Source organism: Mus caroli, unplaced genomic scaffold (genome assembly GCF_978045245.1).
Source record: "Mus caroli unplaced genomic scaffold, Mus_caroli_1 scaffold_9, whole genome shotgun sequence".
NCBI classification, from domain to species: Eukaryota; Metazoa; Chordata; class Mammalia; order Rodentia; family Muridae; genus Mus; species Mus caroli.
The window spans coordinates 79,724,950-79,747,952 of record NW_028227264.1 but is presented as its reverse complement, the minus strand read 5'-3'; the positions used below and the strand labels follow the sequence as shown (position 1 = coordinate 79,747,952).

General features: G+C 54.0%; 2 protein-coding genes across 3 annotated transcripts in view; one reads left to right on the top strand and one right to left on the bottom strand.

Annotated features, from left to right (window-relative positions):
* Gng7 (G protein subunit gamma 7) overlaps positions 1 to 4,006 on the top strand; it is a 62,872-nt gene extending 58,866 nt beyond the window's left edge. Inside the window, exon 4 of the mRNA XM_021174860.3 lies at positions 868 to 4,006. Coding sequence (XP_021030519.1) covers positions 868 to 993 — 126 coding nt within the window. The 3' untranslated portion in view covers positions 994 to 4,006. The remainder of the gene's footprint in view (positions 1 to 867) is intronic.
* Positions 4,007 to 20,523: 16,517 nt separating this feature from the next.
* Positions 20,524 to 22,627, bottom strand: Gadd45b (growth arrest and DNA damage inducible beta). 2 transcript variants are annotated; one of them, XM_021174943.2, is made up of 4 exons: positions 22,358 to 22,627; positions 22,168 to 22,269; positions 21,466 to 21,688; positions 20,524 to 21,187 (listed from the first exon to the last, which is right to left on the bottom strand). In XM_021174943.2, exons 1-4 carry the CDS (start codon positions 22,399 to 22,401, stop codon positions 21,074 to 21,076), a joined length of 483 nt encoding a protein of 160 aa, XP_021030602.1. In that variant the 5' UTR covers positions 22,402 to 22,627; the 3' UTR covers positions 20,524 to 21,073. The 2 variants fall into 2 exon arrangements, with proteins under 2 accessions (XP_021030602.1, XP_085699506.1); XM_085843380.1 differs by lacking the exon at positions 20,524 to 21,187 and adding an exon at positions 21,225 to 21,412 and having other exon boundaries at positions 21,453 to 21,688.
* Between the last annotated feature and the right edge of the window lie 376 nt (positions 22,628 to 23,003).

Genomic DNA, 23,003 nt, shown 5'->3' with positions numbered 1-23,003 from the left:
CTAGCTGCTTCCACAGTTGGGCAAGGTTTTCATTTCTTGCAGTGACAAGGAAATGAAACAAAACATTCCATTTCAAAAAGATGAAATCAAAAGAAAACTGTGTAGCCCGGCGTGGTGGCGCACGCCTTTAATCCCAGCACTTGGGAGGCAAAGGCAGGGAGATTTCTGAGTTCGAGGCCAGCCTGGTCTACAGAGTGAGATCCAGGACAGCCAGGGTTACACAGAGAAACCCTGTCTCGAACCCTCCCCCCCCCCAAAAAAAAAGAAAAAGAAAACTGTTTGATCTGTGTGGTAAATAAAGAAAAAAGGGCTGGGGGCGTGGTCAGAGCGGAGCTGCCACCTAGAGTCCTCAAGGAGCCCAGAGGGTCACGTGAACATGGAACATTTGTACTCTAAACCACGCCCCCAGCCCCTCATTGGGGGGATTCTAGGCGGGGCTCCACCCAGACCACATGCCCAGCCCCTGTGGGTGATATTTTGTGCGTTCGCAATGCTTATTAGACATCCTCATGGTCTTTTGGGACCATAAGCCCACGCAAAGATCTCTAAAGGGAGCCATCACTTCATCCCATCCCCTAGCAACAATTTATCTACTTCCTATCTTGGATTCGTTCATTCTAGAAATACCTTATCATGGAGGGAGTATATACTATGTGGCTTCTGTGTCTGACTATGACTGAACACAAGTTCCTCAAATTCCCTTTATGTTGTAGCCTGTGTCAGAGTCTCATTCCTTATCATGGCTGCGTACTATTCCACAGCGTGTGTACCACAGCCTGTGTGTGACCTCCTCTGGGCTCTCCCTGCCTTGTGGCTGATGTGATCTGTCCCATCTGACCTTTCCTTTCTCCTCCTTGTGCTACACAGGTCTCCAAGGCCTCATCAGACCTGATGGGCTACTGTGAGCAACATGCCCGCAACGATCCCTTGCTGGTTGGCGTGCCAGCCTCTGAGAATCCATTCAAAGACAAAAAGCCTTGCATAATTCTCTAGTTCTCTCTCTTTCTCTCTCTTCCCCCTCTCTCCCTCTCCCTCTCTTTTTCCCCAACCCCGAGGTATTGTCCAATTTTTCCTGTAAGGAAAATATTTGAATCCTTCCTACTTTGAATTCGAAAGGAACAGAAACCATTGTGAATGCTGGGATCCTCCTGACCTAGCTGGAGTTTATGACCCCCGGTTGGGTCTCTGACTGTCGCCTGGCCTAACTGAGCTGTTAGCCTTGTCACCCCCTCGTCAAGAGTCACTACTGTGGCCGATTTTTAAACCTTTCCTTAGTTGCCTTGGGGAAAGGGCTCCGTTGATAAACGGCAATGCCTTGCAAGCGTGAGGACCCTAGGTGCGGTGCGGTCCTCAGGTCCCACATAAAGCATGCAGGTGCAGTGTCACAAGGTTGTATTTCAGCACTTGGAAGGCGAGACAGAAGGGTCCCCAGGGCTTGAGGGACTGCCATCCTAGTTGTCAGTAAACTCCAGACAGAGGAGGACACCCAGCCTTGACCTCTGGCTCCACACGCGGCACACACAATGCACCCTGTGCTGCCCTGTGTCCTTCCCGAGTGGCCCTGTCATGTACACAGTGACACCCTTTCTCCAGAGACATGGCCCATTCCAGAGAGGGCATCTGGGTCTCCATTCAAAGGAAGCTCTTGCTGGTCTGACCGAGTGTGTAATTTTGTCTCCTAAGCCTGAGATCCACGTGGTCACTGGCGGCTCCCCATTTTCTCCCAGTTACACAGTTACCCAGGTGGTGGTGAGGGCAGAAATGCAGGTTAGTTATCTCTCGAGGTGATCGAGGAGTGACAGGGTTCTCCGTCCCACATCGTGACTGTGGCTCCAGATCCCCCTGCCTCCTTCCTGGGACAAACTATTTTGTAACTAGCTAGAACCCAAGCCCCTCAGTGTGGGGACTGTAGCCCTGGTCTGCACTCCCAGATGAGGGGATTCTAGGCAGGGCTGCATACCTGGCCATGTCCCCAGCTCCCTCACTGGGGATTCTAGGCGGGGCTCCACCCAGACCACACCCCAATGAGGATTTGGGGACTCTAGGCGGGGCTCCACCCCGGACTGCGACCTCAGCCCCTTACTGGGACATTCTAGGTGGGGCTCTACATTGACCACTCCCCCAGCCCCTCACTAGGGGATTGTAGTCCGGGGCTCCACCCTGACCACGCCCCTAGACCCTTGTTGGTAGATTCTCGACAGCATTCTACCCCTGAGCCAGGCCTCTTCTCTTTCTATTTTGTGAACAGAGCCCTAGAGTCCAGGCTGGCCTGGAACAGGAGATCTTCCTGCCTCTGTCTCCAGAGTACCTACATGACGGGCCTGTGCTTGCATGCCTGGCATTGGATTGGACTGAAGAAAACATGCCCTCTGTAACAGTGACAGTGGCAGGTATAGGGAGGACACGGCTTGGGTGTGCCAATGCGGTCTGCAGCCATACACAGAGGCAGCCTAAGCATTTGAAAGACCCCAGCTGCCTCTTTCTCCTGCCAGATCAGTATGGGAGCAAACGGCAGAACTGAAGCCAGTCTAGTGGTTCCCTGTAGCACTGGTGGAAATCTGCTGCCAAAAGCCTGGGCCAGACTGATCCCTGGGCAAAGTGAATGGGGCGAGCACAGCTAGCTCATCTTCTAGCCAGTTAGGCATGACCTACCGCCTAGGTAAGGTGGCAGGTTCCCACAAATCCATTTGATGGAAACAGGAAAAGAAGTCTGGGGTGTGACTAAGGGGAGGCATTGCAGGTGCTAAGAGCCCCCCCTTCCTCCTCCATGGGCTGGGTCACAGAGAGCACAGTCTAAGGGTCTGGCTTCTGTGCATCAGCTCCCATTATTGGTCAGAGAGGGCCAGCGACTTTAGTGAGCCTGACTCTCAGAACCTGGCTTGAGTCAGAAAAGCCAGTTCCCCCCACCCACAAACTACAGCCACCTTGCATTAGGCTAGGAACCAGGTCCCAGGATGTATGTCCCTAGCTACACTGGCAAGGAGAAAGAAAAGCTGGAAATCTGGGGACCGGGGCTGCAGAGCATCCACCCAGCATGCTGGAAACCTGGGTTCCACCCCAAGCTCAAAGTAACCAGGCACGGGCACTGGGGTAGGCAGATGAGGACTTCAGGGTCTTCCTCAGCTACATAATGGGCTCAAGGCTAACCTGGATTACATGAGACCATGTCTCAAATTCAGTGCACTCTCTCACTCTCTCACACCTGCCTCCCTCGGGAGGTCAACAGCAGATGCCTGCCTGGCCAGCCTGTGTGTGGTCGGAGCATTTTGTTTCTCGCCTCTGGGACAAAAAACTCAAATCTGCATCTCTGCCCACACTTCCAGTTCTCCCTCCCTAGGTGACACAGGCCAAGGACAAAGTGACTTCTTGTTCCCAGGGAAGGTAGGACATGCTTGGCTGATGTATCCAGGATGGACCTTGGGCCCCAATAGCCCCTGTGTGCCCTCCTAACCACTGGAGCCCTGCCTCAGCTTAGAGATACTTAGGGAAACCAGAACACAACAGAGCCATCAGGAGCCAAGATTGGGGGCCCTCGCCTTCAATCCCAACACTCGGGAGGCAGAGGCAAGGGGATCTCTGTGAGTTCGAGGCCAGCCTCATCTACAGAGTGAGTTCCAGGACAGCCAGGGTTGTAGAGACATCGTCTAAAAACAAAATAAAACAACCAAAACTGTTAGACCTGCTGCAGCTTGAGCCACCCAGGAGGGACTTCCAACCTAAGGAGAAGGATGGTGGACATGGGGGTGTATCCTACACAGAAGCCATATACACTGGCCAGATGTCACATGGCACTTTTCATTTTCGTCCCCACTCCAGGGCTGGCTCCTCCCCCTCACACTCCAGGGCTGGCTCCTCCCCCTTCAGACTCCTCCCCCTTCCCTGCGCTTTGTGAAGCTGGTTGGTTTTTATTTCTGATTTAAAAAAATTTTTTCCGTGTGCCACGCCCATTCTCCCAGTGTTACTATTGTGTGGAATGAGGTCACAGGAGGGCGAATCCTCCATAATAAAAGCCTCGATTTTCCTTTTGCCTCGACTCTAAATTATTTTTCTCTCCCTGGCCTGGATGGCTCAGATAATGTGAGGGACAGTGGCCAGCCTTCCACATCCCCTTCCTCAGGGACTCCATCGGACACCTGGGATGAGGGAGGAGTGAGGCTCAGGCCGGGTGGACTATAAGGTCTGCTCATTGAACTGTTTTATTTTGAGACAAGCATCTCACATAGTCCAGGCTGGCCCTGAACTCATTATACAGTGTGGGCTAGCCTGACCTTCCTGCCTGTAACTCCTGAGTACTGGATGACAGGTGTGGCCAGCATGGCTGGGTCCCTGAAGTGTTAGGGGTGGGAGCCAGGTCTTTGTTCATACTGGGTGAGTGCTCCACCCACTGTGCTCCACCCTGGCCTTTTGTTTTGTTTGGAGACAGGCACACTGTTTACCTGCCTAGAGTCACCCAGTAAGGGGCTCAGAACGTGGCTCAGTGAAAGAAAACTCACACTACATGTGCAAAGGCCCTAGGTTCAATCCCAGCACCATAAAAGTTAGAAGACCTTTCATTCCTAAACACTTGTGGGATCAGAGGTTCAACACAGGCCTCCCTTGGCTGCCGTCCAGGCCTGCAGGGACGGTCCAGGAAGAACCTGCAGTTGTTCCCTCACAATAGCCTGAGGCCCTGCATCCCTTGGCTCGAAGCCCCAGCCTCCTCCTTTGGAGCCAGCAGGGCAGTATCTTCCAGTCTGTCTGCCTGCCACCTACCTGCCTCCTTCTGAGGGCCAAACTAATGCAGCAAGTCCTGGATAATCCATGATGGCCCCCAGCTCGAGACCCTCAGTTTGACCTCTGTAAAGTTTCTCCTCCCTGGGAGATGACGTGTCACAGATCTGAGGGTGCAGATAAGGTGGTCTTTGGGGCTCGTAGCAGCCACCCATGCCTGGCTGCCATGGAACTTGAGTTTGAGGCAGACATTTATTGGACCCGAGGTCCAGGTGAACTAGGACAGTGAGGAGGGAGGGAGAGCCGGCTAGAAAGGGTGTGCTGTTGACTTAGCCACCACTTACTGTGGCCTGTGTTTGTGTCTGAGGGACCATGGCCTGACAAACTCACCTGGGCATCGATCCTGGATCCCAGGGGAGGAGGAGGAGAGGATAGCTTCCAGGCTCCACTTTGCACAGGGGTCCCCATCTGCTCTGTGAGTGGAAGGCTCTCCTGTATAAGAGGTCACACTATGAGACATCAGTGACAACCCCCACCCCCAAATAGAGCCAGCCTTCCCAGGACAGTGAAGGCTCAGGAAGAATAAAAAAGAGAACAAGACAGGTTTATGGAAGTGTCTGGTGTGTGTGACAGTGGCAGCAGGAGCATCCCTGAACCAAGCTAATGCGCGGGAATCACAGGCCACACCCCCATAGGCTCTGCAGTCCCACACACCGTCCAGAACAGCTTCTCAGAGGTCCTAAAGGTCCTAAAGGGCTCTGTGTAAGCTTTCTCATGACAGAGGCAGATCAAGCCACAAGACTCAGGAGCAGCACATGGGGGTGGGGGTGGGGGACAGTGTCCAGGCAGGAGGATCTGGAGTGCAAGGCTAGCTTGAGCTACAGAATGAGTCCCTGGTACTGGTGAGGTGGATCGGCAGTTAAGAGCACTAGCTGCTCTTGCAGAGGTCCCAGCTTCAATTCCCAGCAACCACATGGCAGCCTACAACTGCCTATGACTTCAGCTCCATGGGAATCTGACGCCCCCTCTGGCCTCTGCGGGTACTGCACTCGAACGTAGTACAAATAACTAAAAGCAAGAGAAATGTTTCTTTTAAAGGAATGTTCTGAGTGGCTCTGGTTCTAGAGACTAAAGCTGGAAGCATCTCAAGCATTCGGCCACAGGTGAACAGGGAAAGGAAACGTTCATACCAAAGGTCGCAACTCAGCCCTGGGAAGGAATACGGTGCGAGCACGGGGTGACTCGCCAGCACTACGCTGAGTGAAGCAAGCTTTGCCCAGAGGAGAACAATGGGAGTTCATGGACAACAGGTGACCCTCAGTGAGGGTTGTGATCATTAGGAGGACAGCCTCAAACACACCCACATCTAAATAGAAGAGTCTGGGGCTTGGTCCACTCACATAGGAGCAAAGAACCTGGCAGGGGGCTTCTCAGCCTTCTACATCATCCAGGCCCTGAAGGTCACCGCGGTTTTTGCTGGGGAAATGTATGCAAATGGTCTACTGGACAAGTGTGGGGTCTTAAGCCGTCATCTCAGCGCTCAGGGGGTGGAGGCAAGAGGATTGCTATGAGTTTAAGGCCTCATAAAACAAAAACAAAAAACAAAACAAAAAAAACCAGAATCAAAACAGGTCAGAGGCAGCTAGAGAGCTGGCTCAGAGGTTGTGAGCATTGGCTGCCCTTTCAGAGGACCCAAGTTAGGTCCCCAGAGCCCACATATAACTCCAGTGACAGGGGATGTGATATGCCCTTCTGGCCTCCAAAGGCACCCACAGGCATGTTCACAGACACACCTACAAATGCAATTGAATTGAAAACAGTTAAACAAGCAAACAGGGCCAAAGGGACAAGGGGGTGCAGGCACTCACTGCCAAGCCTCAGGGCCTGAGTTCCATCCCTGGGACCCACGTGGTAGATCTGACTCCTGCAAGTTGTCCTCCGACCTCCTCACTTAACACCATGGCCTATGTGCCTGGCTCCCACAAGTAAATAAATGCAATACTGGGTTTTTTTTGTTGTTGTTGGTTTTTGTTGTTGTTGTTTTGTTTTGTTTTGAGACAGGGTATCTCTGTGTAGCCCTGGATGTCCTGGAACTCACTCTCTAGACCAGGCTGGCCTCGAACTCAGAAATCCACCTGCCTCTGCCTTCCTTCCGAGTGCTGGGATTAAAGGCGTGTGCCACCACTGCCCGTCTATTATTAATTATTATTTTTTATTATTAATTTTCTGAAGGTATTCTGTTTGTTTTCTCTGTCTAACTCTGGCTGTCCTGGACTCAGAGTGTAGCTCTGCCTGTATTTGCCTCTGTGGTGCAGGAACACCAAGTGTGCATCGCCATACTTGACATGGTCCAAGGAGTTTCTTGAGATTCCTTACAGGAGCAGAGGCCACTCAGGCAGCTGCCCTACAGGAACATCAGTCTCTAGTGGCATAATGGCAACCTCTTGGATAGTTGTGCCATCTGAGTCCCCAACCTCAAGGCCACAGTGTACCTCCTGGCACGCTGGCACCCATACATCAAGAGTGGCTGGAAGAGAGGGGCAGCCCACCCCACAGGTAATGATCCTCATAGGACATCAATGGGTTAAGTGCTTGTATGCAAGCATAGATTCTGTGTTCTGTGAAAGGCCTTGTGTCAATAAGCAATGAGGAGAAAGATTAAAGAAGACACTCTGGCCCCCACACAAACACACCAAGGCAAGGCTGAGCTATGAGGCATGCTTGGTACCACTCAGAATGCCAATGCCACCTCTGCAGACCCAGCGTGGTCCCTACCACACATGTGGATGGATCCACACAGGGAGGGCATGACAGCCCCTGCAACAGGATTGAAGTAAGACACCCCAGAATCATAAGCTGTTCCCCAAATCTAACAAGGTCTACCGTAGACTTCCAGTTTCCTCTTGGAAGGGACAGAGATGAGAGTCCTGGACCAGCTGTCCCTGTCATCCTGTTCCTAGCTATGTATGTTTCCTCTCTGCAAGGGGACATTACAGAAATTACACATTTCAGGCTCATGTGGCTTGCAAGACATTTACAAAGCTCAGGCTCAGGACTTCTGTGAGCAAGAAACAATTCTGTGAGTGAGAGGAGAGGAGGGCACCCCACAGCCCAGCAACTCAGCTCTGGCGAGTCCTTACCCATGTCCTGGTGACTGTTAGGTGGATCAGCTCCCAAATCACCCAAGCAGCCCCAATAAACTCATTCGGTCCACACACAAATAAATAAATGAAAAATGAAGAACTAAAAAATAAAAAAATTTTGAACCAAGGTCTCCTGTTTTGCTGACTGACGCCGAACTCACTACATAGACTAGCATGGGGTTGATCTCACAGAGATCTGCCTGATGACGTATCCCAAGAAAAAGTACTTTTAAGGACATAGGAACAGTCAGTACAGGTCCAGGTGACTCTGACGATGACCTGGTCAGTTTTCGTCATCAACTCGACACAATGTACTGTCACCTGGGACTGTGTGGACGGTGCTGGTCTGTGGTCCTGTCAGTGATGGATGCTCTTGATGACGTTAACTGGTGTGAGGAGACCCCAGCCCACTGTGGGCAGCGCCATTCTTACGCAGCCCTGAACAGTATGAAAAAGGAAGAATGAGTGGAGGATGGACTGGCTGCTCTGACTGGATGGTTGCTTCAATTTCCTGTTGCCTTGACAACTTCAGTGACAGACCAACCAGAACCCACAACCAAATAAACTCTCTCTCTCTCTCTCTCTCTCTCTCTCTCTCTCTCTCTCTCTCTCTCTCTCTCTCTCTCTCTCTCGCTTTTCCTTAAGGTCATTTATCTCTGCAGTAGAAATTTAACACACTGCCTGAGGATTCAGGCTGATGATGAAGATCCAAAGAGATGAGGGAAAAACTTTCCCTGTGAAGGGAAAGGTCATCTAGGAAGGAATGTGAAGTGTGTGTGTGTGTGTGTGTGTGTGTGTGTGTGTGTGTACGTACACACGCGCGCATGCGGGCGCGTGCACTTGCCCTCCAGAACAAGTGGGACCCTAACCTTGGAGCCAGCAGGGTTTACTGTGGAAAGAATGATGGAACGCTGCCCACTGACGGCCTAAGGATGCACCCACTTAGTTTCATCAGAATTTATCATTCTGGGATGAACTCCAAGCTCAAGATGGGAAAGAAATGTGCTCTTGTTCATGTGAGACTACACCAGGCCAGCCAGTGGGATGTGGGGGCCAAGCAGTCCAACAGGTGTCCAGGATCGGAAGCCATCTGTCTGCTCCTCTCAGGCTGCAGTCACCATGACCTTTCTTCATACCCAAGGTGTTTTTCTGTACTTCAACGGATGAAGCCCAAGGCCTTGTGCAGACACAGGCCCTACCCACGATCCCAGCTCTTCACTGGTGGATTCTAGGCAGGCTACACCCCTGGGCAGGTGCCCTCTGAGTCCAGAAATGGTGGATTTCCTGGAGCTAGTCTGGATGCTTGAAATCAAAACCGTGTCCTCAAAATGACAGGTGAGGGTCACTGCTGACCGTCTCTCAGCTCCTCCCCCATACCTTTTGTTGCTCTGTCTGTAAGTCTGTAACTATTTGTAACCGGCACAAGCTCGTGAGCTTTGCCTGTGTCCCTTCCTTTCTTGCCCTGTACTTATCCCCAGGTTCTGACTCCTTCCCTTTTCTGAACCCTGCTCCCCGCCCACACACACACACCATTTTCACATTTAGATTTCATATACAAGATGAAACACGCGGTAATTGTTTCCTGGCTCTGGCAGTGACCCCCACCATCATCCATCTTCCCTCACCCTGCTCCCTTCTAAAGCCCAAACCTAGCCGGGTCTTCCTAGGCTTCATAGTGAGTTTGAGGGAGCCCTGGTGAGGTAAGATTCTGACTTTCCCATCTGACCAGCAGCTTCCTCTGTACTTCCGGCCATTTTCTCTGAAGATGCTCCTGTCTCCTGCCCTGCCAGGCCCTAGGGCACGGGATTCACCTCTTTCCTCTGAAAGAGTCTGGCTGGGCCTCAGAACCTCAGTTTCCTGATCCTGCCTGATCTTGCTTCGGGGAGGATGCCAGGCTTAGAGCAGCTGAGGGGCAAGTTCAGAGGTCGTGGGTGTCCCTGGCCTAGGGACAGTTTCAGAAGGACTGGGCAGATTAGACTTTGCTGGCAGAAACCAGGGCTCAGGGATTCTCCTGCACTGCTGCTGTGCCATGGATTTTATGTAGGTGCTGTGGGTCTCTCATGGCAATTCCTTTACTGAGCCATATCATTGCCTGTGCCCAAATTACTATTTATAATAATAATGACGATGATGATAATAATAATAATTTAGTTCCACACAGGGTTTCTCTGTGTAGCCTTGGCTGCCCTGGATTCACTCTGTAGACCAGGCTGGTCTCAAACTCAGAGATCTGCCTGCCTCAGCCTCCTGAATGCTGAGACAAAAGGCGTGCACCACCATGCCTGGCTAAAATTCTGATTTTCTTTAAAGATTTATTTATTTATTTTATGTATGTGAGTACACTGTAGCTGTCTTCAGACACTCCAAGAAGAGGACATCAGATTCCATTACGTATGGTTATGAGCCACCATGTGGATGCTGGGAATCAAACTCAGGACCTCTGGAAGATCAGTCAGTGCTCTTAGCCACTGAGCCATCTCTCCAGCCCCCCAAATTCTGATATCTTCATGAGGTCATGGTGGCACACTTGTCATCCAAGCACTCTGGAGGTAGAGGCAGGAGGATGACCACAAGTTGCAGACCAGTGGAGTCTACACAATATTTCCCACATCAACCAGGGCTACATATGAAGACTCTGTCTTAAAACAGAACAAGATTCTGTTGTTGTGAGCGTGGACACTGAGGAGGGGTCTGAAACCACCCACTGTACAGTGAGCCAGAAGTCACAGGTCTCTGTACATCCAACCCTGGGCTACAGAATGACCAAGGCAGCCCTGGCATAAGGTGTAAGTCACCACCAGTGTCAAGCCAGGAGCATGTGCTGGTCTGTGTGTCACCAGTCATAAGACCCTGCGAGCCCAGTCCATGGCCTCAGTTTCCTGGGCTGTAGTCTGGGTTCTCCCCCATCAAGCTTTCAGAACAGAAGACCTGGGCCGCATCGGATGTAAAACCCGAGATACCAGAAGGAGCTCCTTAGCTGGGCTTGGGTACGTGGGCATTGACACTTTATAGAGTACTGAGTGCTAGGTTGCTAAGTACTAGTACTTCAGCACTGGGTGCCTGAACTTGCCTCCTTCCTGAGATCCTGGCTCAGTCCTCTGGGTGAATCTCATTCTAAGTTCTCTAACACATTTGTTCACAAATCCTGTATGCCATTGTGATTCCTAGGTCATATCCTGAAAGGAGGCCCAGAGAGGTCAAGAAACTGTCCCTAGGTGGCCCAGCACTTAGATGGAGTATGAACAGAAATAAGATCACGTTCCCTCTACCCCAAGAATCTTCTATGCCTCAACTTACCCTCACCCTGTAGCCCACCCGTGGGGACAAGGTACCCCCCCCAGCCAAAGGAGGTATTAGGCATTCTTAACAACCCCAAAATGAGGTGAAAGGTTACAGCCAGGGGAGCTTGCCCTGTCCTGGAGGCAGATGTTAGTTGTGGGGTGTCACAGATTCCTGGAGATCAGAAGGCCTTGCTCACTGAGATCCTAGACATGCCATTCCCCCATCAGAGACCAGGGGAATGTCCCTACACTGAGGCTGTTGGCAGGTCAGAGGGTCAGAGGGGCAATGCCCACTCTGTGATGGGTGAGACAAGCCCTGGGCCTGCCAGCCAGGAAGAAGAAGAGGAGGGGGAGGAGAGGGAGAAGGGGGGAAGGAGCAGGCTAGCCAGGCTGGGTGGAGGGATCCCCAAAGCAGCTAAATATAACCATGGAAAGTACGATGTGTCTCCAAATAGAAAGCAGCCAGTTTGGCCCAGGAGAAGGCCAGTCAGGCTGGAGAGAGCAGAGGGTCTGAGAGAGGTACCTTCGCTAAGATTCTCCCTCCCCCTCTCCTTCCTCTTGTCCTATACAGCCTTCCTCCCCAGGTCCACCTGTCATCTGGGCTGCACAGAGGGTAGGGACCTCAGCAAACGAAGCAACCCTCCTCCCTTTCCCCCAGGTCCTGGCTGGCCTCAAGATTGCTGACCTGGGAACTGGGAGGACCCAAGCCACCCAGGCTAAAAATAGCTCTCACCGCCTCCCAGGCTATATTTAGAGTGTTGTCTGCCATGGAGTCAGCGAGAGCCAGTGGGCACACCCCAGCCGAGCAGGCCAGCCGGGTGTGCTGGCTCCCATGTGGGCATGGCCTCAGGCCACAGCAGAGGGCAGGGATGCCGAGCAGGGAGCACTTGGCTACAGGTTTGGTGCCTGTTGTGCTGTGTGTAGCTATGGCACCCAAAGACCCTTTCTGAGCCAACTTGTGCCCTAGAGACTGAGTGTGACCGTAGGAGATGGGGCTGCCCTGCACAGAGCTTTGCTGTGGTCTTTTGGAAACAGACTGAACTCTGACTCATTATGCAGGGAGGATGACCTTGAACTCCTGACCCTCCTGCCTCCCCCAAGTGCTGATGGCAGGTCTGTGCCACTAAGCCCTCAGAAGGGAGCTGGGCCGGCTGGCCGGCATGCACTGAACTACAATCTCAGTCCTTGGTGGGGGTGGGGTGTTGTTTGTTTGTTTGTTGTGTTTTGGAGCTGAGGGTTTGTATGTAGCCTACGTGGCTTCAAGCTCAAAGCAATCCTGCCTCAGCCTCCTGAGCAGTTGCAGTGCGACCTGTATCAATATGCCTTCAGGTTTAAGCTGTGCTGGGGAGAGAACTCAGGGCTAGTCATTCCATGGAGGCGCTGAGTTCTACGGGCTAGGGATGAATATACTTCCAATCATGAGCTGGTAAGGCAGGCAGGACCCAGCTTCAGTTTCTCCATGCGTGAAATGAGGGTCTCTTAGTTAAAAGCACTTTCTACAAATGCACACGCAAAAAACACAAAGGAAAACCCACGGACACATTTTATTTCTTTTTTCCATGTGCTCGGCCTGCGCAGAATCAAACGTAAGGCTGATGTCATCCGAGCTCGGCTCCAGCGTAGCCCACGCAGGACGGCGCCACCGTCACGGGTGATCTCGGCCAGGGAATCCCGGCGCGGGTGGAAACCCGTGACGCCCACACAGGTCTTCCGGCTCCAGGAGCAGTGGGCGTGGCCGCCAGCCTGGGCGTGGCCTCGTCCTCTACAAATGGCAAATCCCGTGTGCTGCTCCCGAAGTGCCTGCCTGCATGCCCCGAGTGCGTGCAAGCACCTGTGACTTCATGGCATGCGGGGATGATCCAGCTTGATATGCATGTGTGAGATCAGGGTCTGTGCACCCGCAGGCTGTGCGCGGACTGAGGGACCTGAATCTCGGGCTGCAATTCAGTGGATACTAATCCCTGAGTGCCTTCGGTGGTGTCACTACATATACTGAGCCTGGTGCGTGCCTGTCATCCCAGCACAAGGATAATGAAGGCGGGAGGATTAGGAGTTCAAGGTCATCCTAGGCTATACAGTGAGGCCAGCCTGGGGCACCAAAGTATTCTCTTTCCTGACTGGACACACACACACAAACACACACACACACACACACTCACACACACGCCTCGCACACACACCCTGCAGGTGCCTCAGTCCTGTGGGCACGGGGCCGCGGTGATGACTGGTGGGCTGTGGGCGAACTGTGGCGGGCTATGGGCGGGGCCGCAGTGGTGACTGGCGGGCTGGGCTGTCCTGTCTCCCCACCAGTCTGGGATCTAATTACCGTCAGGGTGAGACAGGCTGGCTGGAAAGATGAACACATCCTAGTGTGTCTGCAGCCTGTCTGGGTCTCCCTAGCCCTTCAGGGTCAGTTCCAGGGGCTGTTGGGGAGAAGAGAGCCTGGGTGGGGTCTGGGATGGCCTTGGTGTGGTCACTTGGGTTTCTATGTGGGTCCTGGATGGTGGGGGATGGCTGAGTGAGTGATCTGCGCTCCTGTTCACTGTGTGTGTCCCTGGCAGACAGATGCATGGAGCATGCTGCTGATTGGTGGGAGAGAGAGCCAGAACAGCCTCCTGCACAGCACATTAGTTCTCTGTCGCCCACAAGCATGCTGTATGTGGCACTGTGCATGTTTCCCAAAAGAAAAGAAATTTAAAACAATTTTAAGGTAAAGGTAGGAAGAAAGAAAAGGTATTCTTTTATCTGTAAGGATGGACTGCACAGGGCCAACCCTCTTTCCATCCCCACTCTCTGGATCGCAGCTCCTCGCCAGCACCCCCCCACATCCGCCCTCAAGTCCTCACTGCCTACATCCCAGCAGGGTCCCCAGAAGTTGGGACAGAGAGGTCCTCCCTTCTCTGGGCCTTAGTTTCTCCACTGTGGAAGGAGAAGAGGCTTCTGAGGGTACCTAGATGTCAGTTCCCCAGGACACTGCCCCTCCCTAGTTCTGAGCCCCACTCATGTCCATTGTTTTGTTTTCTGGAATGTTCTGCAAGCAAAGGAAATCTAAATCACGAAAATACTTGCAGGGAATGTGGGGCTTACCACACCCTAAATGTCCTTCCATACCTAAGGCCTGGGTGCCTGGTGGCCTTGGGAAGAGGAGACCAGGGAAGAGGGAAGGGGCACCCAGGAAGAGAAGCAGGGTTGAGCAGGGAAGGTCCTGGTGCTTTAACCCGGTTCTAGTTTCTTCCAGTGAGAGATAGTGTAGGTAGGTGCTTACGTGCTCAGACTGTTCGTTCCAAGGACTTTTTTTTTTCTTGTTTGTGATGTACAAGTGCCCGGTCCATAATTACTGCACATTTACAAACTGAAATGTCTGTGTATTTTTGCAGCGGTTCATTAAACAAATATTTACTGAGTGTTAATAAGCCATCCAGAGTTGGGTATCTGCAAGTTTCTCCCAAGGACACAAATATCTGTGCCTGGGTAGCATGCAGTACCCCGGGGACAGCTGTTAGAGGCATGCATGGGAGAGCATCAGTACTACAGTGCAGAGCGCAGCAACCCCACCCTAGCAGACCCCTCAAGTGTACATGCTCAGCTCCAACCTCGGTATCTCTTGTGCAGACCTGCTCAGGCTGAGCTGGTGCCTCTTGGATGCCTGCCTGCCAGCCCCGCCCATCCCCGAGAGTGCCCCAGGCCAGGTGGGGCTGGGCAGGCCCCGGAAACCTCTCCCAGCTGCTGTGCCCAGTTTCAGGGAAGCCAAGGACTGGCACACTGCCCATGGAGACTGCCTGCCCTTGCACCTGCCTTTGGCACTTCCTGGAAGAACCCTGAAGGCCCTACCCCCACCCGCAGCTTAGCATGCCCAAAGCCACCTCGCAGGCCTCCCTGGCCACTTCTCCAACAGTAAGATGCTTCCCTCAGAGTCAGAACCTGTCTCATGCAAAGCAGAGCCCCTGACAACAGGGCCCGGAGATGTGAAGCCGATACTGGTTGTTTCTATTTTTTCCCCCTAAACTCGGGGGCAGTTGGCCCGTGCAAAGCACATGCATGCTTCCTGAGCAGCCAGAGTGGACAGAGACCTCTCCAGTTCTGTCCTGGTGCACACACTGAGGCTTTTACAGATGACTACTGGTTCAGACAGGCCGATGTGTGAGGCTCTGTTGATGGCTGTTTAGTTCTGCTGTACCCAGCAGCCAACAGAGCTCCTAAATGTGTGTGTCTGCTCTCTCTTGGGGTTTGTTTATACACGTGGATGCCTGCACCCAGTAGGTGCGGTGTGTAGCATGTCAGTGTGTGCACACAATAGGAGCTGAGCATGGCATAAACTGCAGGCAACAAAGAAGCTATGCACGGTGGCCAGACAAGTGTGTACACACTGGGAAAGGGCTGCACACACAGTAGGTCCTGCAATGCTCAGCAGGCTACATACACAGGCTTTTTCAGGAATCCAAGAAACACAGTAGGCTCTCTAAGTACTCTGCTTACGATGATTTGTCACTTCACACGTTTTCAGGAGCTGAACACTGCAGGCCCTGCAAGCATTCAGGGACTGCACCCAGTAGGCCTTGCGTTTGCTCAGGATTTGCCCAGAATAAATTGTTGCACTCTGCATGCATGTTATAGGTTGTGCATTAACACTAGGATTGCACAAGTAGGCTTTGCACATTGGATGCCTTAGGAACCACACACAGTAGGTTGTGCATGAGCTCAGGGGTTGCACATGGGTCCTGCACAAGCTGAGAGGCTGCACATAGTAGGTTCTATCGGTGGCCCGCGCTCAGGAGCTGCATACAGTAGGCTCCTCGGATGGCCCCAGGGCAGCTAAGCTGTTGGGGCTGGAGCGCTTGGCCAGAGGCTGTTCCTGAGCTGGCTCTCTGCCCAGCGGTGAGCGCCAAGCAGCCCAGGGAAGGCGCCGTTCACAAAGGGAGGGTCTGTGCGAACGCCCCGCCTCCCGCCGCCGGGGCGGACCCCCCACCCCCGCGGGCCGCAGACACCCGGCCTGGCGGGCACCAGAGAAAGGCTGGCACCAGCGTGCTCCGGAGGGGGTCGGCGGCGTGCGTTCAGGGCACACCCGAGACGGGCCCTAGAGTGGGTCGGTGTGACCCCAGGTTGGGGAGCCAGAAGGGCCCAAACGCCTGCAGAGTCGCCCACTAGCACCGTCTGTGACTCCAGCACCCGCCTCTGTCTCCAATTATCCAATTTAAGGACCAGGGAACCTGGGACTCCTGCCTGCTGGGGAGGATGGGAGGGGCGCCTGGGGTCTGGGTCAGCGCCCCACTCCACCCCCAGAGTGTCTGGCGAGAGGGTGGGGTGGCTAGAAGCCATAATGAAGGTTCTGGAAACAACTGGCTTTTTGCTGAGCACTCTGCAAGCCATGGAGTTCACCTTACCAGGTGGGAGGGCCCTCGCACTTTCCCTTTTATGGGTGGGGAAACTGAGTCACAACTGGCTGGGCTCCCTGAGCTCAAGTAACCCGTCAGCGTGAGACAGGAGTAACGTCAATCCTTGGCCTTCGTCGTTTTTTGCAGGGGGGCTGAGTTCTGCCCTTCCAGGCAGCCTTGGAGCCAGCAGAGAAGCACTTATGGCACGCTTGCTGTGTACACGAAGACGACGTAAACGTCACTCCGGCGTCCTCGTGCGCCCTTGTGATCTCAAATTTGCCTTCCCCCACCCCACAATGTTCGTGCAGTCCAGCCTGGAGCGCACACTCCACTGGAGCACACGAGGGTCTTCGGTTTCTTCTGGGGAAGATTCTCACTCCACCCACTCCCAGGGTCCTGGGAACAGCAGAGTCCAGAGAGGGGGTGGGGTGGGAATCGCGCAGGGAAAGAATAGGGCCAGCAGAGAGAGGAAACCCCCCTGTGGATTCTGCACTGTGGATCTGGTTGCGGGGAGGGGGGGTCGAGTCCAAGTCTCGGCCCCTGGTGGAAGGGTGGTGTTTAGGCTGTGTGCCATGGGCTACGGGGTGGGGTGGGGGGGAGGCTGTGTTGGGTTTTTGGAGGTGATCCTGGGTTGCTAGAGTCTCTAGGGAGTCTGTGTGATATGACTTTGGGCTTGGGAGCAGGGTTCACCCAGATTGGGGGGACCCCAATTTGTCCAAATCTATCTGAGCTCATCTGCTTCCTCCCCCAGGGCTAGGCCAGCCCCTAGGGACGGGGTGAGCAATGAGGCCCCTCTAGTGGTGTGGTACTAGGGGAGAAATGGTCTCCTTTGTGAACTGGGCAGAGCCAGTTTGATATTTCCAGAACTGAGAGGCAGGGAGAAAAGTCAGAACTGTCTGGGGCTTGGTGACACACAGGCCTGGGATCCCAGGATCTACAGGGAGTTCCAGGCCTGTCTGAAGTCATTAAAAATTTAAGGACAGGATGGGAGAGAAAGCTCAGAGGTTATAGGGGCTTGCAGCCAAGCTCATCCTAAGTTCAAACCCCAAGAGCCACATGCTAGAGATAACCAGTTCCCTCAAGTTGTCCTCTAAACTCCACGTGCAATACATAAAATAAAATAAATTTCTTAGGAAAAATAAAAAGCTAACAGTGACAGCACAAGTGTTCCAAACCAGCAGTGGGATCTCTGAGAGTGTGAGACCAGCCTGGTCTCCACAGAGGAGTCCAGTCCAGCCAGAGCTACACAGTGAGACCCTGTCTCAGATACAAAATAAGGGACTGGAGACTGCTCCACATGGTGGCTCACAACCAGGGCACCAGGAACACGCAGGGTGCACCAGACTCTAGACCAGATCTAGACAGTTTCTGCGGGCACTGATACTCGTACCCAGAAGCCCTTGTCCAAGGCCCGCCCCCTTTCTAGTGCCGCCCCTCCCCTTCTCAGCTCCTGGACATTAAAGATGGCATAGCCAACCCTGTTGCTTCTTGTGACCTCCGTGTTAGCTGTATGTTCCCAGAGGAGCAGGAAAGGCCTGGCACACAGTCAGAGCTACATAAATGCAGGTGACACAAAGAATCACGTCACAGCAAAGGAGAGTTTGATACATAGGTGACTTTCTGTGTCCCAGCCTCAGGACAGACTGTTTTGTCCCTCAGGGATCCATGTTAGCCTGCAGCATGTTATGTCCTCACCAAGTCTTGTGACACCACTCAGTTATGGAGCCCTGACCTGTAGAGGTGACCAGTCACCAGTCACAGGACTTTGGGCAGGTGGCTCCAACTCCTCCGATTGTTTCCCTAGAAGTAGGGACACTAATCATGGTGTCTACCTCCTGGGGATGTCCTGAACAGTCAGTGAATTAAAGTAGAATAATTGAAATGGGCTGGAGGCGTGGTCAGTGGTGAGCCCTGCCTAGAATCCCCCAGTGGAGTGGGCGTGGTCAGGGTGGAGACCCCACAAGAAGACCCCATTTTCAGGCCTTGAATTTTTCTCGCTCCAATCCCTAGTACGACCCGCACTTCATATCCTCACCCCGCAAACCATAGGAGATGAAATATTCTCAGCGATCTCACATGATTTTCCCCAACATCTCTGCATATTTGATCTGCCCTGCGCTTGCCCCAGCCTGGTCCCTTAGTATAGCTGAACAGGCTCACAGGGGCTTCACCATCTGTGCCAGGGAGCGAGCTCCTGTGTAGTGTCCATCCGCCACCATGGATCTGTAAGAAGGTTGTATTCCACAGGATACAGGTCTGCGTGAACATACACCTGCTTGTACAAGCACGTGCTAACATGGACTGCGTGTGTCACAGCCAGCCAGCTCAGAGAGGTTGAGCAACTCGGCCAAGAGGAACAGGAGTAAAACCCGGAAGTAACTCGGTGCAGGGGCTGGTGTTCCTATAACTAAGTGCTGGGGGACTGCGTGTGCATGCGTGCGCGTGCGTGCGTGCCACGCCCATCTGCCTGAAGTCCTCATCGCCAAGTTTTTCCTGCTTAACGTCCAATAACACACCCACGTTTCCTGGCACACAATGATGTCCCTAAGGGGATCAGCAGCCCAGGACAAGACCAAAGCTCGATGACCTGGGACAGCTCTCCTTGTTGACTGGATGGAGTCTCCCCTCAGCCGGCTAGAGTTTTCCCCTCCCCCATCCATAATTCCAGACTGCAAGCTAAGCTCTGAGCTCCAGTATCTTTTTCTGGGGGGAAAATGAGGCTGGAGTAGTTTTGAGGGTGGAAGGAAGACGCTGGGCTGGTATGGCTGAGTCAGCGAACCAGGTATTCAAAGCGATTTCTGCCAGGAAGACTTCAGAACTTTGGAATGGAGGACATTTATCAGAGGGAGAAACTGAGACAAGGCAAAAAAGTGTTAGGTGTCTTGTTTGTTCAAGGAGGCCATCAGGTTAGAAAAGGGACCGCAGGTTACAAGCCCTAAGGGGAGAGCTAACATGTACCTGCCTGAAGCCACTGCCTGCAGGCAGACTGAGAACTCGAGAGTCCACACCTTGACCACCAGTGGCCCCATCTCCCCCCATCCCCTCAAACCCACCCCTGCCAGTCCTTTCACTCCTTCAGGCTCCAGCCTGATCATTTTCACACCCTAATACCTCTGAGAGACCCCCCCAAGGTGACCCTCTCCCCTGTGTCTCACTCCAAGACTCTCCAGTATGTATGTATCCTAATTCTTAATCTCCCCTCACTCGCTCCTCCCCGCCCCCATGGCTAGTGCTCTAGCAAGCCCAACACCCCAGCTTCTCTCCTTCCCTACCCCACACCCTGCACCCCAGATACCCTTCCCCTCCTCCAAACCCTACACCCGGTCTCTGGGGACTCCCCTCCTTGGGGCTCCCCCCTCGCGCGTGACTCCCAGGGCGCCCCCAGGGATTTTCTCCACCCACGAGGGTTTTGGTGGAAAGGTCGCTGGTAAACTGAGGCTAGCGAAGCAGGGGAGCCCTGGGATGGGCCGGGTAGTTTCGTTTTGGAGAGAGATGCAGCGGGTGCCAAGGCTTCCAGGGTGTTTCCTACTGTTGATTTTAAGCTCGGGGAAAGAATGAAAAAGCATTCTTTTCCCTTTGTGCATCCACAGAGCCCATCCCAGGAACAAGAGACCTAGGGTGCGTCCCCAGGGGAGGTCAGGGATCACCCCCCCCCCCCAGAGGCCCCCAGCTGAGCCGCCTCAGGCGCTCTCACCACCTCTCTGGTCTTTCAATTGAGAGGTGGCAGGTCAGTAGGGTGGGGACGGAGATTGCAGTCCTCTTCCTGGCATTCTCAGACCCCAGCTCCAGCACGGTGGGTAACAGTGGGGGATGGGCCGCCAGGTTTCGTAATAAACCCGCGTCTTAATTGCTATGAAGCTGGAGTTGGGTGGTGGCGCCTACAGCAGACAGCAGCAGCGTCTAGAGCTGCTGAGCTCAGAGCTCCTAACAAGGGTTGGTGGCCCATGGCGCGACACAGGGTAGGCAGAAGGGGCCGGTGGGAGCGGGGATAAAATACAATGAGAACACGAAGGCTTAACGAGTTTATTGGAATGTCTCTGTAGTAGAAATTTTTAAAAATATGCAAGCGATCTGTCTTGCCCAGCACAATATTAAAAATAGATGTGCTGTAGCTGCGAAGTCCCGGGCTCGAGTCCCGGCTCCCGCGGCGAGGGTCGTCGCCCTCCGCTGACTTATGCACAGTTCACTGTCCCGCAGGGTGGGGGACGCCTCACCCCACCCCTGCGGCGGTGTCCAGACCGTCTGCGGCTGCGAGCAGAGGCTGGCTGCAGGACTGCCAGGCCTTGGCTCTAAAGTCTCGCTCTCCTCTTGCCTGAGGTGCCCTCCTTCCGACCTCGGCGACCACCTGTGGTGCTGCTCCTGGCTCCACAGCCCAGGGGGCGGGCGGGCGCTCATGCCCCTCTCCTCATCTCAGTCTCGGTGACTCCGCCCCTCCCAGAAGGTATCACGGGTAGGGTAGCCTTTGAGGGATTGTTCTGGGGGATGAGGGGGCTGTCAAATATGTATTTTATTTACTTTTTTTAGGGGACAGCAACTCGACAGTTGCTTTAGATGTTTGGAGTGGGTCTCAGCGTTCCTCCAGAGAGATATAGGGGACCCATTGGTTATTGCCTCTGCTCTCTTCACAGTAACTGGCCACCTCCACCAAGCCTTGGCTTTTCCAGGAATCTGTATGACAGTTCTGTTGGAGGGAGAAAAAGAAGGGTTTAGTGGGAACTCTAGGAGTTTGGTATCCCTCTGTTCAGCGCCAGGGGCCCTACTGGGGAAAAACAGGCTGGCTCAAAATAGCTGCCAGGGTGACTAGGCAGCCCACGGGACATGCCAAGCATGGCTGGGCACTGAGCTGGTGCTGGACCAGCCAGCCCAGCTATGTTGACAAACACGGGACCCAGGTGACCAGGACGGGTGGGTGGGGCAGGGAGAGACAGAGACAGAGACGTGGGGGGGGGGGAGGCTCACCGTGACCAGGAGGCAGTGCAGGTCTCGGGCTTCGGTTGTGCCCAGTGTCTCCGCCGGTTCCCCCAGGAGCTGCGCCAGCCTCTGCATGCCTGATACCCGGACGATGTCAATGTCATTGTCGCAGCAGAAGGACTGGATCAGGGTGAAGTGAATCTGCAGAGCGATATCATCCTCCTCTTCTTCGTCTATGGCCAGGAGGCACAAGACCACGCTGTCAGGGTCCCTGCAGGAGAGAAGGAGTGTCAGGGGTTCGTCAGACCAGGAGCGGGGTGTCGCCGTGCACGGGGTGGGGTAGGGGGGTATGAGCTCCGGGAACCGCAGGCGGGAGGGGTGGACAAGAGTCACCGTGCATCAGGAGTGTATGCAAGAACAGCCCCCCAGCCGCAGTACTGCACGGGTGCTGGGGTGGCCGACTATGCAAATACTGATGGCAGTGGGGGAGGAAGCATAGTCCAAAGTTACTGGGGTTGCCTTGTCAAAACAAAAAAACACAAAACCTCAAACTTGCGAAGTCAGGGTTCTGCAGCGACTCTCTTTCCTCCTCCCCAAAAAAATTCTCTGAGAAATGTCGCCCTCCACTCCCCAAAACCGAGAGCGCTGGGAAAGTCCCCCAAAGCCCCGAGCCCTACAGGGATGTTGGAGCGCGCGTGCATCAGAGGGGCGCCCCCACCCACGCCAGAGAAAGGGGGGGTGCTGACTCACACATTCATCAGTTTGGCCGCCTCATACACCCCCACGGTGAGGCGATCCTGACGCTGCGCGGCCACCAGCAGCTGCTCCACCGCGGCAGTCACCGCCTGCATCCTAAAAGGCCAAACAGGGAGATTAGCCGATGACAGCCCGGCAGACCTCAGGCGGCGGGCGAGAAGACCTCAGTCTTCGTTGTACTCACTTCTGAACCGCGTTGTCGCTCGCCACCAGCTCTTCCAGGGTCATGATGCAGTCACACTCCACAGCGGACCCCCACGGAAGATCCTCAAGATCAAAGTACAAGTCCAGATACGAACCCAAGAGGCAAAAACCTTCCCGTGCGACCAGAAGTGTCGGAGGCCTTCCGGAGGCGGTGGGACTTCCCTTCCCAAGAAAAAAGTAGGGGTAAAAAGAAGATTGCAAAATCCCCCTCGAGATTAATCCAAGAAGACAGAGATGAACGCAGACCCAGGGTTGCTGCGGAATGAGCGCGCGGGCGCTGCGAGCGGTTTATATGACTTCCCGGGTGGAGGCGTGGCCGCTGGAGGCATGCGCTTCTCACCCATTGGTAGATGCACAAAGGGCCGAGTATCCCGCGCTGAGATTGGCTGGAGATGGAAAGGGCGGAGCTCGGAGCTCCCGCGGCCCCACGTGGGGGTCAGGGCTGGGAGGAGCGTGAACCCAGGCAGCAGCGACAGCCAGAAAAGCCAGAGAGCTCTAGAGAGAAAAAAAAAAAAAAAAAAAAAAAACCCACAGAAGTTTCTCTCCTGATTTCCCGGCAGTCGCGCTACGCAGGCCGCGCGCGGGGTTTCCAGCGCGAGAGGCTGGCCTGAACTTTCGGGGAGGGC

Bases quoted from the DNA above. Each gene is read 5' to 3' on its own strand.
- Gadd45b (XM_085843380.1), bottom strand. From the start codon at position 22,401: ATGACCCTGGAAGAGCTGGTGGCGAGCGACAACGCGGTTCAGAA. The intron at 21,689-22,167 runs GTGAGTCAGCAC...TCTCTCCTGCAG, and splicing joins GCGGCCAAACTGATGAATGT to GGACCCTGACAGCGTGGTCT. The intron at 21,413-21,452 runs CCCCCCACGTCT...CTGCCCCACCCA, and splicing joins GGTCACGGTGAGCCTCCCCC to CCCGTCCTGGTCACCTGGGT.